Raw genomic sequence first — 16,227 nt, forward strand, 5'->3', positions numbered from 1 at the left:
AAAAGTCGTCACAATCAGTTTAATGAAGTGCACAGAATAGCAATCGGTCATGTCAATAAAAATAAAACAATTAATTTTACATCAAGTGTGCTTTATTTCCTCCACAGGTATTCTGTTAAATAAAGCACCATATATATATATTTATATATATACTGTCAGGCCACAGCTAGAGGATTCTTTACAGAATCAAATTTCTTGTGGTTGTTTAGTATACAAGTAAACTTAATTTTGATAATAAAAACCACAGCGATTGGAGGCAATTTGCCTCTATTGTAAGGTACAAAACTGGCACAGAGGACACCATATTATACACAGTAAAAATGCCATCAGTTTAAATTACATCATACAGGGTGAGGAGACCCTGTTCTCCCAGACAGCCATATTAAATGAAAGCCACTACAGTGAACTTTGAATTACATAAAACATATTCATTATCTGATTGCCCTTTAAGAAAGTGTACGGTAGATGCTAATTTTTTTCCTTTTTAATCTGGAGTTCTGCCTGACCAAGAATTAAGCATATAAATTTAATCTTGCAATTCAAGCAGAAAGCACTGGACAAACTGAAGCACAAAACAGAAATAAGCAAAACTTATACAAACAGCATTTTTTTGAAGGGGGAAAAAGACTTTAAAAGCAGACATGCTCCTCTATTGTCAAGAAGCAGCTTGGTTTCCTTTGCCAGATATCCTCGAAACCACATGAATCGTAGACTCAATGGTCCTGCAAAGGATGTCTAAAATGTCTTGCTGCTGCTGCATGTGACTCAAGAGTCCTCTGGAATGGCTGCAACTGAGCGACAAGCCAGACTCGGGGTCCTGCGAGGCTTGACCTTCACAATTTTTCAAATCTGTGAGGTCAGACAGAACAGCAGAAATGGATGTGGAGGGGAACTCTGCGTCATCCTCAACAATGTTGGAATCCTTGGAGCTCGGTGGCTCTTTCAGCTCTTTACATTCTTCAAATCTACCACTGCCTGGCTGTTCCTCCCCATGCTGTGAACGGGCAGCTAGCATCATGTCTTCAGAGAACGAAGACGGAACTTCCATCCGGTACTCTTTAACGGAGCTGTTTTCAGGGGAGGGCAGGTCCTGCTCCGTGCCTGGGTCAATGATCGAGGAGTCTCTTGTCTCATTATCTGAGGTGCTAGTTGGCGTCAAGGCCTCCCTAGGTTCAGTTTTCAGATCACTGATGCAACTGTCTACTGTGTGCTCCTCATCGCTGCTAACCCGTCTTCTTTTTACTGGAGTAGCTCCTTCATCATCTATAATATGGTCGAAATACAGTATGCTGTAATATACACATCCGATTTGCTCCATAGCAATGCTTCCCCAAACTTTTAACACTCAGGGCAAAGGCACTTTTTCCGGAGCTATGGTTCACTCTTAGACTCAACAAGAGTCAGAAATTGTCTTCACCGGCTACTGGAACAATGGGCAATGCTTGCAACTAAAGATAGCTCAGCTAACCACCCACATTTGGCTCTGGACCTGTCCAGCAATTGATATCCCTTGGCAAGAAAATAAGGCAGGCTGCCCTTGGGTCAGGAAATGGGACTGTGCTTTCTAAGGAATCATCTGGCCTCCTGGGAATCTCACTGCATCTGTAACATCTTTACCCAGGAGGATGTCATTACTCTTGCACTGGATGTCTTTATGGCCAATATATGGGTATCCTAGTCAGAGTGGGAGATGCATCCAACATGACGCATGCTCCAAAATGCAGGCTATGGCTTGATTTGGACACAGCTCCTGCTTTCCTGTGGAGCAACATCAAAGCGCTCCAGTTTTACACCTGCTTAACCCAGTTAGTGAGGGACGCGGGTGGCACTGTGGGTTAAACCACTGAGCCTAGGGCTTGCCGATCAGAAGGTCGGTGGTTCAAATCCCTGCGAAAGGCTGAGCTCCTGTTGCTCGGTCCCTGCTCCTGCCAACCTAGCAATTCGAAAGCACGTCAAAGTGCAAGTAGATAAATAGGTACCACTACAGTGGGAAGGTAAACGGCGTTTCTGTGTGCTGCTCTGGTTCGCCAGAAGTGGCTTTGTCATGCTGGCCACATGACCTGAAAGCTGTACGCCAGCTCCCTCGGCCAATAACGCGAGATGAGCGCCGCAACCCCAGAGTCGGTCACGACTGGACATAATGGTCAGGGATCCCTTTACCTTTTTAACCCAGTTAGCAGCTTAAAAGGGGTGGGGGTGCTTGGCATTTCAGGGACACCAGTAAGGACACTGGGCAAAGGGGCAGCAAGTAATCAATATAAAGAGAGTGAGTGAAATCTGAAAATGCAGTTAAGAGAAGCCAAATCAGCATCTAGAGGGGTGGGGACTCAAGGACTACTCCAGAACAAACCTTTAGTTTTTCTTTCTTTGGCTTCTTGCTCCTGCAGCGAGTTCTTCTGTTGCTGACAAGTCCTGCATTTGTTTAACAGTTCTTGCAGTGTTGGAATTAGGGCAGCATTCAGCTGTTTGGGGGTGTGCACGGAAAGCAGCAAAGTGAGGGCTCGAAGGTCCTGGAAAAGAAAACACAGAAAAATAAACTTACTTAATGAAGATCCAGTTCTAAACTCCGAAAGATCTGACGCGGGAACATTGAAATGCTACTGAAAGGATTCTAAGATGTCTGCATCCCGGCAGAACGGACACCTGAATCATTTTACTATGACAATCTTAAACAAGCAACTTATGCTCTGATGATGAACTTAATAGGCTGCCATGGGAGAGGACTGCCCATACTGACCACACAGTTTTATTAGGGCTGCAATGTTCAATCAAATTAAAAACAAATGTTTAAGCAATTAATAAGGTGCCCTGGCTAAACAGGCACATTTCATTTTTTTAAAATTTGGAAGATAAATATATAAAACACAGCATCTTGAAAGAGAGGCACCCTCACCTCTAAGCATGGTGTGCGCATGATTTGAACAAACACCAAATATGCTCACTGCTTCACTTTTTTTTTTACCCATATGAAAATGTTTACTAACTGAATCAACGGCTGAATCAACTAAAGCTTGCACGATTCTCTTCACCCAGCCTCCTCAGAACAATCTGAATGTCTACACAGGGCTCACTGAGGGGTACTTGCACACACCAATTACTTCTAGCTACATGCCCTGACTTCCTTATCTAAATTTTGCCAAGTAACACCATTGAAGTCACAGCTCTGGTTCAGAGGTAACATTATTAGCCTAATAAACCATGGTTTCTCAAACCATCTTGTATACCTTCTTGTGTTCCCTTGTGTGCCTGATTTTGGCGCCTCCATTGCTGCTTGCTAAACTGCAGTATCCCACTAGGTCTGAACCAAGAAAGTGGTGGTTTAATTGCTGATTGCAATTCAGGACATGAGACCAGCATCAATCCTGGTACAATTCCATGTGCCATTCTTTTTTTCCAACCTGGAATACTGAGAGCAATTTCCACTGCCCATCTCAAAAAGAATATAGCAGACCCAGAGACTGTATAAACTAGGCATTTTTAAAAAACAACAACAACTTAGTTATGACTTTTGGATACGGTACATACACTGAAGGCACAGCAGAATGAAAATAAACCTCTGGTATTTATTTTAAGCTGAAAGGGAGGGGGGAAGAGAGGTAACTTACCCCATTTAAAGTGGAGCTTGCTTTAAAAATTTCAACTCGCTGATTGGCGAAATCTGATTCTAAGCTCTGATACTGGTTGATCAGATTTGTAACCAAATTATTGATTACTCCAGCACAATTTGCTTCAGAAAAAACCTGCCCTTGCACCTGTAAAAAAATTAAACATGATTTTTAAACTTGGCTGTCAACACATGAAAGTGGTATGTGTGCTTTGATATTCCTTTATTGCCGGGGGGTGCTGGACACGATAACCCCCGGGGTCCCTTCCAACTCTACAATTCTATGATTCTGTGACTTATTTCAATTGGTCAGTGGCCTGCAGAAGTAGCAGCAATATGTGTATTCTGTCCTCACGTTTGCTTGGAAGTGTGTGGATTTTCTTTCTTAGATATGACGGAAATATGAAACACCTTTCATCCCACTCCCTACTGAACAAACTCAGCAGAAGCTCTATCCTTCGAGTAAGGTGATTTGTAAAGTAAAAGTAGGCTCCACCTCAACAAACAACCTACCTACATTCTAGGAGTCCACCCAGCAACCTACGGCCGAGTGTTCCTTTTCTTCAATCACGCCAAGCCTACGTGTGGTTACAATCTAATTCAGTGGTTTTCAACCAGTATGCTGTGGCACCCTGGGGTGCCTTGAATGATAGTCAGGGGTGCTGTGGACAACACTGGCCTGTCCCTCTTTGCTTCCCTTCCCCCTATGATGCCCTCTCGCATCTCAGCCTCCCAAAGACTTGCATGGCTGTTTGTTGCAGCAGCAGCAGCAGCAGCAGCAACCCTGGCAGCAATCCCCCCATGCAAATTGAGCCTCTGGGGCTGGCCAAAGGGTACTTCCCAGGCCCCTGTGGGGCAGTGTGAGGAGGAACCTCTCTTTAGGGCGGGGGAAGGGGCAGCTCAGAGACCAGGGGTGGCGGCAGCAACTGCCCAGAGGACTCCCAAGAAAAGGGGAGAGGAGGCTGAGGGAACACTCCACAAGGGAGGGTGTTTGAAAAGGGGTGTGGGGCTGCCAGCTCTTCAGGCAAGGGGTGACATAACTGGGCTCCTGAGCCCCACAGGGGTGCCGCAAAAAGAATGTAGTTGCTCATGGGAGCCGTGGAGACAAAAAGGTTGAAAACCTCTGGTCTAATTAATATGAGTCAAAGCTCTGTGAGGGTGCATTGAGCAACACACACAGATGCCTGATGGACATACCTTGAGAAGAAAATGTGTTAAGAAAGTGTACACAACGTTGTTATTGAGAAAGGTCCTTTCGTCCATGAGGATGCACTTAATGTATTCTGCAAACACAGGATCTTCGCACAGGAGCTTGATGCAGTTCTTTGACATGGCAGACTGAAGGGAGAAAGAAAAGGAAGGCTTCAGAACCAGGGCCAGTTTTGTGTTGCTGCTGGAGACAACGGCTGCAGTCTTTCACACACATGCACCAGACAACACTTATTCACTCCAGCAGGGCTTGCGAAGGCAGCTTAGCAGAGAAGTGCCGCTCCAAGTTGCCATGGTTCCTCAGCACTTGCAGGCTGCTGTACCAAGCACAAGGTGCTTGCGTAGGAAATAGCAGCACCTGCTGCACTGCTTATAGCAGGGGTCAGCAAACTTTTTCAGCAGGGGCCCGGTCCACTGTCCCCCAGACCTTGTGGGGGGCTGGACTATATGTTGAAAAAAATTAATGAACAAATTCCTATGCCCCACAAATATCCCAGAGATGCATTTTAAATAAAAGGACACATTCTACTCATGTAAAAACACACTGATTCCCGGACCGTCTGCGGGCCGGATTTAGAAGGCAATTGGGCCTGATCTGGCCCCCGGGCCTTAGATTGCCTACCCATGGCTTATATCTAGACCTACACTGGTTTCACATGTGGTAAATGGGAAGCTGGGCTTATGCCAAGGTAAGACTCTCTAGCCACCTAGCCCAATGGTGTCCCTCCAACTGGCAGCAGCTCCTAGGGGTCTCAGGCAGGTAAAGGTCTTTCACAACATCTGCTACTGCAGATCATTTTAAGTGAAGATTGTCAAGGACTGAGAGCTGCTTGCAAAGCACACAACATTTTACCTGAGTTTGGCAAAGCTCAGTCCAAAGTTTGGGAAACAAAGCTAGATGAAGAGGCAAGCCTTCGTATGCGACGAGGACACCTACAATTTGGAAAGAGAAGCAGTAGCAATTTCAGATCATGATCAATGATCAGCAATATACAAAAAAGCGAACAGGATGAATTGTGGGGATGATGATGCCATTTCTCCGTTATAAAACAATATGGATACAAAAATATATGTTTATAGTAAGTCCCAACCGACTTTGCTCCAGGCTCCACAGATGCCATGTGACTTGCAATGCGACCCTATGCATGCTTACCCAAAAGTAAGTGCCAAGTGCTTAGTGTGCTGGAGTAGGAGCTGAGAGACCTTGAAACCCAATTAGGCCAATTGCAATCTCTAACATACCTCACAGGTTGTTGTGAGGATAAAGTGGAAAAGAGGAGACATATATTCACCACCTTGAACTCCTTGGATGAAAGGAGGGTTAGAAATGTAATAATAAAGAATGAATCCTGTACTGCTTTCACTGCTATTTAAGACTAGGTCTTAATGGGTTGGCAGCGTAACAGGGTATCTCTCTCCCATGAGCCTGGTCAGCATTTCCAATGGTCAGGAACAATGAGACTTGTAGCCCTACAACTCATGGAAGGCTATGGACTCCCAACCCCCCCCCCCAGAGCCTTACAATGAAAGATCTGCTCAATGAAATGCTCAGGTACACTTGAAAATGAAATGTTGTAAATACACTGTTGCATTTAGTCTTTTGTTTAAGTCAGCATTTCTCAACCGCTGTTCCACGGCACACTAGTGTGCCGCGAGACGCTGGCTGGTGTGCCGCGACGTGCGGCGACGTGAAGGGCGATTTTGCAGCTGCAAACTCCACCTCCCTGGGCGTTCTATTTCTTCGCCCCTTCTAGTTTCCACAGACCAATCAGCTTTCATTATTTCCATTTTCCCCATGCCTCACGTGACAGGATCATCCCAGAATCCTTTAGCCAAGATGGCAGCCCCCAGCAGCTAATAGTGCCGCACGTGTGTCTCTTTTTTGGAAAATCGAGCGGACTTCAAGTAGCTACTTTTAAAATATTCAATCTCCATCATTCAAAAGGTAGTTTGTTGCTAATTCACGGAGGCATGAAGACCAAATCGTCCTCTCACAAGTCCGAGAACACGCACAGGGTAAGATACGGGACGGCGGGGTCGGGTGGGGTGGATCAGAAACCCGGATCTTTTAAGAACTCGGCAGCGCTGACCCGCCGGAAAGCAATATTTGGCAAGTGTTTCTTACAGTCATAATTATAATATAGGGCGGCACAGAGTTAATTTTTTAAACTTTTTTAATGGTGGTGTGCCTCGTGATTTTTTTCACGGAACAAGTGTGCCGTGGCCCAAAAAAGGTTGAGAAACACTGGTTTAAGCAACAGCTGCCACCAAAGGCCCCCCTCAGGTGCAGAGATTCTTCTGTACTTACTCATCTTTACTAAGGTCTCTGTGAACTTCTCACAATTGATGGCAACTCGGCACAGCAGATGGATGAACTGATGATACGAGAAAAAGTAATCTAGCAGCATGCGGTCATAAACTTCATCTTTGCCCTGAAGATGTAAGGAAAGCGGGTTTATTGCCGCGTGGTTTCAAAAGAGGCCCCGACGCGGAGTGGAAGTGGAAAAGCAACTAACTGGCGAGTGTCTCTGTGCACGAATCTGCACTTAACCCTTCCCCTGACCATGACTTCTCCAATCCTCCTAAGCCACCCTCAACCATGGCACAAAGTTTAAACGCATTTGGAACCCTGTGTATGTGAAAGAAAGATTTGGAGCACGGAAGTGATGGGTAAGGAAAGATTAAGTACTGTATTCTCCATCCTGCTTCCCAGAGCAGTTTCTTATTAACACACCACCACAGCAAACTAGTTGCTAGCATTTTGTTACATGCACAGCATTTAACAGCAGTCTTCAGCACCAGTGGTGAGCGAAGTCCACAACTTCCAAGGCACAGCAGCCTTGGAGCCTCGCTCAACCCCACCAGGAATCCCGAAGAGAAGCCCTTCCCCAACAGATGTACCTTGCTGGCTTCAACCATAGTAGGCAAGAGGCACATATTAAGCTCAGGGCGAGGTGGGCGGATGTTACTTTTGCCTCCTATCAATTTCAAATTTTCACGGCATGGGAAGTAAGGACCAAGAGACACTGAAACAGAAATTAGAGAACAAAAAACAGGCACTTAATCTATGCAGCTTGACACTTAAAAGTAACTAGTAATATTCTTAAAAACAATAAAAATAAAAACGTGTGTGTGCGCAACCCAACTGCATCGGCAACTGGAATCATTCCCATCAACATGTAGTCATGTTACCAATACCATTTATTGGCAGGTTTATAATTTACCCAATTGTTATCCAGGCTCCTTGGAATGGGAATCTGTTTGATGACAAGTGGTGGTCATGGGCAAGCAATCGGGCTTAGATATCGACCCACCATCTCACCCTCATTTGTTCCCAGGTGATTTCTGCTCTGTATTACTACCCCTCCTTTATGTTCTGATGCTGTGGTGAACATTTATTTTCATTCAAAAGGTTTTAACCTGCCTTTTCAGGGCAAATTGCCCTCACAAGGTTGCTTTCGAGACTCGTAAGACACAATCCAATTACAAAACAGACACACACACCAACCAGATAAAGGGTTGTGTTTTTTTTTAACTACAGCACAGTTCAGCCAGGTGTCTTCAGGTGTTTTTTTTAAAGACCTGCACTGATGAGGCTGCACATATCTCCACAGGAATGAAGTTCCAAAGGCATAGGGCTACCACTGAGAAAGCCCTAGGCCTAGTACCTGCCCATCTAATAGGAATTATGCACAAAGCTGCTCTGCTTTCTTTTTTTAATCATACTATTCCTTATGTCCTCTCCCCCTGTTGATAAAGTCAGCCCAATAAAAGTATGCCTGAAATTACTTAAATAAGCCATATCCCTTGAGGTCAAAAGGGAGAACCCCTCACCTTCCTCACCCTCCTAGGCTGCCTTATGTCTTGGGGAAAATCTGAAATCTCAGAACAATTGAATCCTGCAACAAAATCCTGGGCTAGACACACAAACAGCCTTTTCAACCAGAAACACGTACTTGGGATGTTGCTGTGGTGGTATGTGCAATGGTTGTGCTGCAGAAATGGAACCAGAGTGTGCAGGAAATCGTGAGGGCTTAAGAGCACCAGCTCCTTGAGGACATCTGCAAAGCAAACATTGGTTTTGCATTTTTCTCAGATATAGGTCTGGGCTCAACTGCTCACTTGACAAAACTGAAATACACTGCATAAATCTTCTATTTTAGCAAAAGGTTCAAAGAGGGTTTAAGATTACAGTTGGGACACCAAAGCAGGATTGGATGCTTTCACTTACCGTGTTTCCCCTTTTTTAATACGTAGTCAGAAAGTAAGCCATGGCAGGGTTTTTAACCATTTGAGAGCTATAAGACATACCCCGAAAATAAGCCATACTTCCGCACCAGCTAGCAGGACCCAGCATGCCGGCCGCGACAGGAGGAGGAAGCCTGCCGGGTCGGGTCAGTGCCCGGAAGCGGCGGTGGCTGCTTTAGTGCCAATAAAGCGTGCAGCAGTGCCGCACGGAGCACCAGCCAGCAGGACCCAGCTCCTGCAATGCCGGCCGCGGCAGGAGGAGGAAGCCTGCGGGGTCGGGTGGGTGCCCAGAAGCGGTGGCGGCTGCAGCGCTGACAAAGCGTGAAGCAGCGCCGCACGAAGCACCAAGGGCACGAGCGGCAGGAGGAAAGAGAGAGAGGCTCGTTACTTGCGGCACTTTAAGAGAAGCAGCCAGAACCGATCTCCACATTCCGAGCCTCCCTTTTGCGCGTGCGGGCATGTTAAAGCCCCGATCACTTCACTCCCCACTTCTTCCTCGCCATCCCTCCCTTTCACGCGTTGCCTTGACCCCGCAGCCCCCCTCCCTGGCCATCTTCCCCTAAGTGCAGCGCTGCTTCGTGAGCGCTGCAGCCGCACGCTCTCTGTGTGTGCGCGCGTCTCTTTCTTTCTCTCCCTGTGCGTCCGTCTCTCTCTCTGTGTGCGTGTGCGCGCGTCTCTTTCTCTCTCTCCCCCGTGCGTCTCTCTCTCTGTGTGCGCGCGTCTCTTTCTTTCTCTTCCTGTGCGTCCGTCTGTGTGTGTGTGCGCGCGCGCGTCTCTCTCTCTCCCCCCCGTGCGTCTCTCTGTGTGTGTGTTTGTGCGCGTCTCTTTCTTTCTCTCCCCGTGCGTCCGTCTCTCTCTGTGTGTGTGTGCGCGCGTCTCTTTCTCTCTCTTCCCCCCGTGCGTCTCTGTGTGTGTGTGTGTGTGCGCGCGTCTCTTTCTCTCTCTCCCCCGTGCGTCTCTGTGTGTGTGTGTGTGTGCGCGCGTCTCTTTCTCTCTCTCCCCCGTGCGTCTCTCTGTGTGTGTGTGTGTGTGCGCGCGCGTCTCTTTCTCTCTCTCCCCCGTGCGTCTCTGTGTGTGTGTGTGTGCGCGCGCGTCTCTTTCTCTCTCTCCCCCGTGCGTCTCTGTGTGTGTGTGTGTGCGCGCGCGCGTCTCTTTCTCTCTCTCCCCCGTGCGTCTCTGTGTGTGTGTGTGTGCGCGCGCGCGTCTCTTTCTTTCTCTCCCCCGTGCGTCTCTCTCTGTGTGTGTGTGTGTGTGCGCGCGTCTCTTTCTCTCTCTCCCCGTGCGTCTCTGTGTGTGTGTGTGTGCGCGCGCGTCTCTTTCTCTCTCTCCCCCGTGCGTCTCTGTGTGTGTGTGTGTGTGTGTGTGCGCGCGCGTCTCTTTCTTTCTCTCCCCCGTGCGTCTCTGTGTGTGTGTGTGTGTGTGTGTGCGCGCGTCTCTTTCTCTCCCTGTGCGTGTCTCTCTCTCAGTGTGTATGTGTGTGTGTGTGTGTGTGTGTGTGTGCGCGCGCGCGTCTCCCCCCCCCCCAGAGAAAAGGTTCCGCTTCGGCTCGTCATTCAGCCGCGCGCGCGCGCCAGGGGCATGGGCCCAAGCCTCGTCCCCCTCGCGCTTCCCTCACAAGCATCTCAGAGCGGGACGGGTCACGGCCTCCCTCCTCATTCCTCGGCCGGCGTGAGAGAGCCCGGGGAGCAGAAGGATCCCAGGTTTAACCCCCAGGTACCCCCAAGTTTGAAATTCTGGAGAGCTGCTGCCAGCCTGGTTGACAGTAAAACCTGGATAGCACAGTAGGCTAGAGTGTGGTGTTTATAATGTGCGCGGAAGAGAGCACCGAGTGTCCTGAGCCAGTGGGACCCAGTTGTACCAGCACTTAAAAAAAAAAGACACCCCCTGAAAATAAGCCACCGTGTGTTTTTTTGAGGAAAAAAAGTTATAAGACGGTGTCTTAAAAAAGGGGAAACACGGTACAAGCTTTCTTTCCTGAAAGAAAGCTGCTTGTGAAGCAGAAGCCGTATCCCACAGGATCAATGGCACTGCTCAACAGCTGTTGAAAGAAGGCATTGCTCCTGCAGGACAGAACATCAGGCAGAAAGGAGAACCACAGTGTTGGGCCTAACTCCTCCTGACGAGATGCAGCTGCCAGTCAGGTAGAGCTTGTCCTAGTCACATGGTTCTCCCGCCTGATGCCCCCTGACAGCCATGGATTGCTCTGGCCATCCAACCCAACTCACAGCGATCCGTGGCTGTCTGTACCCAACTCACCCAATGCCCATGTCCCTCTCCAGATATGTCTAGTTTGGCCAAATCTGATGCACAGTTCCAGTAGCTAACACAGCTAATCTGTGTGATGCTCTTCGGATGGTAGAAATTACAGGCATTGGTGTTTGGGGAAAACCTAGGGGCTTTATCTGAGATAGATCCCTCTTCTCCCCACATCCACCATTCATTTCAGGCTGAATGCATGTGTCACTGAAGAGACTAAGGGAGAAGGGAAGTATGAACTGGGCTTTAAAACGGGGGCATGAGGGCAGCATGTGTGAAACCCGCACCCGGAGATGGATGGGGACCCTGTTGGCAGCCTTTGATGTTTTTCTACAAGAGTGTCTCGACCATCAAGCTCCTTCTACTCTGAAATGCCCCCCTCCATTTTTGTATGTTCTATGCCTGCATGTGGGCACCCAGATTTAGAAAAAAGACAGATTAATAGAAAGCTTTCTTAAATGTTAACTGTTCATTAAGCCTTTGGGCGGCGCTAACCCAAATATACCTTACCTATACAAGTGTTTCTAAGTTCCGGGGGGCTGTATGAATTTAGCAAAGTTAAAAGTTTGTGGGCAAATTCTATTCTCTCCTGCCACTGGATCAGTGCTTGTTTCACATCTGCAAATACAAGAACACAGTTTGGTTATTCAACCACTATAAATCGTTGAATTATACTGACAATTATACATTCCCCCCCCCTTTAATTTTTAAAAGAGAAATGTAAATATACGTGATAAATAACGCCCAAACCTTTTCTTTGCAGATATGGCCGGGTGGACTTGAGAACAGAAAGGAATATGGACAGAAGTTCAACCAGGTCTCCAGTTACATGGCAAGCTGTGGCTTCGTGGTACATCATGTGCAATGTGTTGAAGGACTGCAAATATATATATAAAAGTAGTGTTAGCATGTTATTAACATTTCAAAAAGCATTTATATGAATATAGTGTCCTCATAATTTACTCTGTTATGTTTCCTCAGCACAAGTTTTTTTTTAAAACCCCCACAAACAATAGGAATGATATTCTTACCTCTGTCATCAGGATTAAGCCTCTGTTGAACACAACAAGAAGCCGGTCCTCATCTGTTTCTAGTAATATTCGGAAGGCACTAGGGGGAGAAAACAGTAAGGGAGAGAAACATGAGCTTAAGCATGCTACCATATTGTTTTAAATAATTTTTTTATTAGCGATTGTGACATTTTGAAAATAGGTGCAAGGGATGAGCAGGCATATTGGGAGGGCAAAATGTGGCACTGTGTCCTGAACATAAGAAGATCCTGCTGGATCAGGCCAATGGATCACCTAGTCCAGCAGCCTGTTCTTGCAGTGGCCAACTGGATTCTTATGGGCAGCCAAAGAGCAAGACCTGGGAACAATCACACCCTCCCAGTGAACATGGTGTATCAAATATAACTATTCACTCTCGATCCTGGTGACAGGCCTTGCATTAAAAATGATGACGTATCTTTCATTCACCCCTGGAAAATGTGCACTGTGGGGGGAGAATGAGTGCCAAACAGAAAACTATGCAACCATACACAAGGGTACACATAAGCAAATTTCAGCGCGGTATCTCCAGTGTTCAATGTGAGTGCAGGAGAGAAAGGGGGAAATACCCACTTTTGTTTGCTGCCTAGGAAAACAAAAATAAAGGGGGATGTGCATATCAGCAGGGGGGTTCCCAGTACTATAGGCACTAAACAAAATTAATATTCACAAAATAGTTGAAAACACAATGATGACTGCTTGGGTCCTTTGTACATTCTCTCCCTCTGTGTGCGTGCAGTTACCAGATTTCAAATTGTTATATGTGGTCCATGAATTTCTTTTATACCAAAATTCCAAAAGCGAGATACCTTATTAAAGTAGTCCAGCATGAACGCCCATCTAAGCAGCGAAGGTAACAGCTTATGGTAGTTTTCTTAAACTGCTTGATGTCTTCCAGCTCTTCCTCTCTCATATCTGGCCTCTGAGCTACAAACAGTTGCATGAGGTTAAACAGCTCCTCCACAGCCTAAACAAACCAGAACAAGCATCAGGCTAAAACAGTCACCTTAACAAACCATTTTCAAGTCCTGATCATTAACTCACTGGGGGGGGGGGCAGGGACGCTCCTAGAATGAAGCAAATTTCAAGAATCAGGAAATTTGCACACTCAAGCATTTGCTTTGTAATGCCACATTTAAAATAAAAAGGCACTCTTGGGCTCATGTGGTACTAATTTCTGCCCCCTGCCAATCCTATTAAATTGCCGCCCTTCATATTTATGGAATAATTCCCCCCCCCAAAAAAAACAAGTAAATATATGATAAAATTAAAAGATAAAAGCACTCTAAAACTATGGGACATATTACAGGTGCCTGGGCTCTTGTTTTCTTCACCATCTCTAAGTTGGGAATCAACAAACAGAGAACCCAGGCGCAAATCGAGCCCTCTCAATGCCACCAATTGGCCTTGCAGAGGCAGGAAAAGCAAGGAGGGATTGTTCTGTTTGAAGAGAGTTTGAAGCCTTCAAGCAACAAAAGCAGCCCACTCAGAGACATCCAACACAGAAGGGAGAAGCAACTGCATTCACTGGATGGGCTCTGGGCCCCGATACCTTCTGTTTTTTCCTCAAAATGGCACTCCCGTAAAAAACGCTGCTGGCCAATCCAGAATCCTGGCTCTTGTGTTGTAGAAAACCCCAGCACAACACCAATTTCCCCATCCTGTCTGTTGGGCAAAGGGACTTACCCCAGGGTACTGGCTAGCGTGTGGGGTGAGATTCTTAAAGGCCCACTGGATATTCTGATGAGAAGCCAGCTGCCTGGTGAATGCAGGGGACTGCTCACAGCACAGCCGCAGAATGCCGTAGTAGGCAGGTAGCATCCCACGGTTAAAGAGCACCACGTCCTGGTCGTCGTGGTCCGCTAGGATGTAATTGAAGGCAATGTTCTTGGTTACCACAGGGTTCTGTACAATAAGGCGCACATTCTCGGGGCAGTCAACGCAGACATTGTACCAGAAAGAGAGCAAGGCCTGCTTGTTGTGGTTGGTGGCGATGGCGGGCTCAGAGAGCTTCGGCTGGAAAAGGTTCCACAAGTCCATAAAGTAGGTAGAAAACATCAGTTTCTCTGTTTTGGAAATCAAGCAGTAGGTCATGAAGCTGAAGTAGGGCACCAGTTTCGTAGTCCCGTGAACAGCAGCGTCTACGTAGAGCTTAGCTCGTGAGAGCAGACCGAGGAGCACGTTATAGACCTGGTGAAGGACAACCGTGGTGTCTGGGCTAAGGGGAAGGTCCCGGGTGGGGATGTGGAGTGAGCGGGTGGATCGGAACATCTGTCGGAATGAATTGCTTGGAATGAGAGAGACCAGAAGGTAGGCAGCAGCTGCAAAGGGGGGAAAAACACAGGTGAACAGACAGACCAAACCTCTCCAGGTTGTGAAAATACTCTTTTTTAAAAAAAAGAAGTAAGAGCTTGAGTTTCATAAAACCACACATAATACAGATAGGAGAAAGGGAAACACAGCTAGACCTTCCAAATATTCAAATACTGTTAACTGAAATAAACAAAACAGCAGAACCCACATTTTCACTTACAACTGCAATTAAACGACGAAACCATTATACAAGTTAAAACGAGAAAAGGGTAATTTCCTCCCACTTAACAACAACTTACAGGTTCTCACTCTAGGGTAGTTGTGAGCCAAAAGAAAGCGTTCTACCCAGTTCTCCATATTCTGCAACACCCAACTGTGGGCAAGCTTATTTCGAGGCGTCTGCACTGCTAGCCAATCCAGGCACTGAGAAGGGTTGTACTCAATCACCTAGGCAGGAAAAAGGGGGGGGGGGGATGGAAGAGTCAGCCAAACCCACAGAGACTCCCGACTGGCATTCAACATATTGTGAACATGGCCAAGACTGCAGGTATTGAACAAGGCTGCATGTGTGCTTTTCTGCAAGAGGGGTGCAGGGTCTTGCACATTTTGCCTCAGATGCAGGTATCTGATGTGATACCTGTTCATGAAACAGAGTCAGAAGGCAAGGTAGTCCTGACAGTAGCTAGCTACTTTAAGTATTCCCCCATGCTCCGAAATTAACTTGGGGAGACATACCCCTAACCCTGCGTCTCTAATGGGCTACTCCCTTAACACATGGAAGGGAGGCTTCCTGTACAAAACAGTAGGCACAATTCAAACTATTCACTGGCTCAGGCGGTGGAGTCCTCCCATGGGGATTTTCTGCATGGGGAGCATTTACTCGAAAATCATGCACCATGTCAAAACTTATGGACTCGGAGAGAAGACATTCAGGAAAACTCCAAATGTGAAGACTAAAGTGGTACAGTCCTACTGGAGATCTGCACCATCTGTTTCATGCCAGCTGTACATAGTTCAGTGCCACAATGAAAAGAAAGCTAAAACAGGATTGGCCGTTTTCTTAACACCATCTAATATCTGATGGAGGAATATGCAAGAGCTACTATTTCCAGAGTTCTCAGTTAGGTGGGGGAAAGCTTAAGAGTAGTTCTTGAAGGTTATTTCATCTCGATACCTTGGTGGAAAATAGATGAGCAAGGGCTGGGAGTCTTTGAATCTCTGCTTGATAAGCTCTGCATACTTTACCTCCCATATCCTCTGGAGGATGTAAGAAGCAAATGGTGGCATTCCAGGAGGGCCACCCGCAAATTCCATAAGCATGGTCAGCAACTTGAAAAAGGGATTGGCTGCCTGCAGCGTTGAAAATAAACAAAAGGCACATCAAAACACTGCCTATAAATCACATCAGGAAATCACTGGCATGCCTTGAAAACCAACTTTTAATCCATGGCTGATTTCATCCTGTGAAAAGTTTATGTGCATTTATGCAGCTGTAAGATTTACGGCCACAACATTCCTCAGCTACTACAAAGCACCCTGGAAATTGTT

General features: G+C 46.8%; 1 protein-coding gene across 2 annotated transcripts in view; it reads right to left on the reverse strand.

The window, feature by feature from the left end:
- USP34 (ubiquitin specific peptidase 34) overlaps window positions 1-16,227 on the reverse strand; it is a 103,854-nt gene continuing 87,627 nt past the window's right edge. For both annotated transcript variants that reach the window (XM_035110901.3, XM_035110900.3), the window contains 15 exons: window positions 15,925-16,029; window positions 14,979-15,126; window positions 14,053-14,687; window positions 13,176-13,333; window positions 12,349-12,427; window positions 12,068-12,194; window positions 11,828-11,935; window positions 8,770-8,874; window positions 7,715-7,839; window positions 7,122-7,245; window positions 5,667-5,746; window positions 4,802-4,942; window positions 3,606-3,752; window positions 2,351-2,510; window positions 1-1,263 (listed from right to left, as the gene is read on the reverse strand). In XM_035110901.3, the coding sequence (XP_034966792.3) occupies window positions 656-1,263; window positions 2,351-2,510; window positions 3,606-3,752; window positions 4,802-4,942; window positions 5,667-5,746; window positions 7,122-7,245; window positions 7,715-7,839; window positions 8,770-8,874; window positions 11,828-11,935; window positions 12,068-12,194; window positions 12,349-12,427; window positions 13,176-13,333; window positions 14,053-14,687; window positions 14,979-15,126; window positions 15,925-16,029 (2,850 nt within the window). In that variant the 3' untranslated portion in view covers window positions 1-655. The remainder of the gene's footprint in view (window positions 1,264-2,350; window positions 2,511-3,605; window positions 3,753-4,801; window positions 4,943-5,666; window positions 5,747-7,121; window positions 7,246-7,714; window positions 7,840-8,769; window positions 8,875-11,827; window positions 11,936-12,067; window positions 12,195-12,348; window positions 12,428-13,175; window positions 13,334-14,052; window positions 14,688-14,978; window positions 15,127-15,924; window positions 16,030-16,227) is intronic.

The sequence above is a fragment of the Zootoca vivipara genome, chromosome 3, assembly GCF_965207765.1.
Source record: "Zootoca vivipara chromosome 3, rZooViv2.hap1.1, whole genome shotgun sequence".
Taxonomy (NCBI): Eukaryota; Metazoa; Chordata; class Lepidosauria; order Squamata; family Lacertidae; genus Zootoca; species Zootoca vivipara.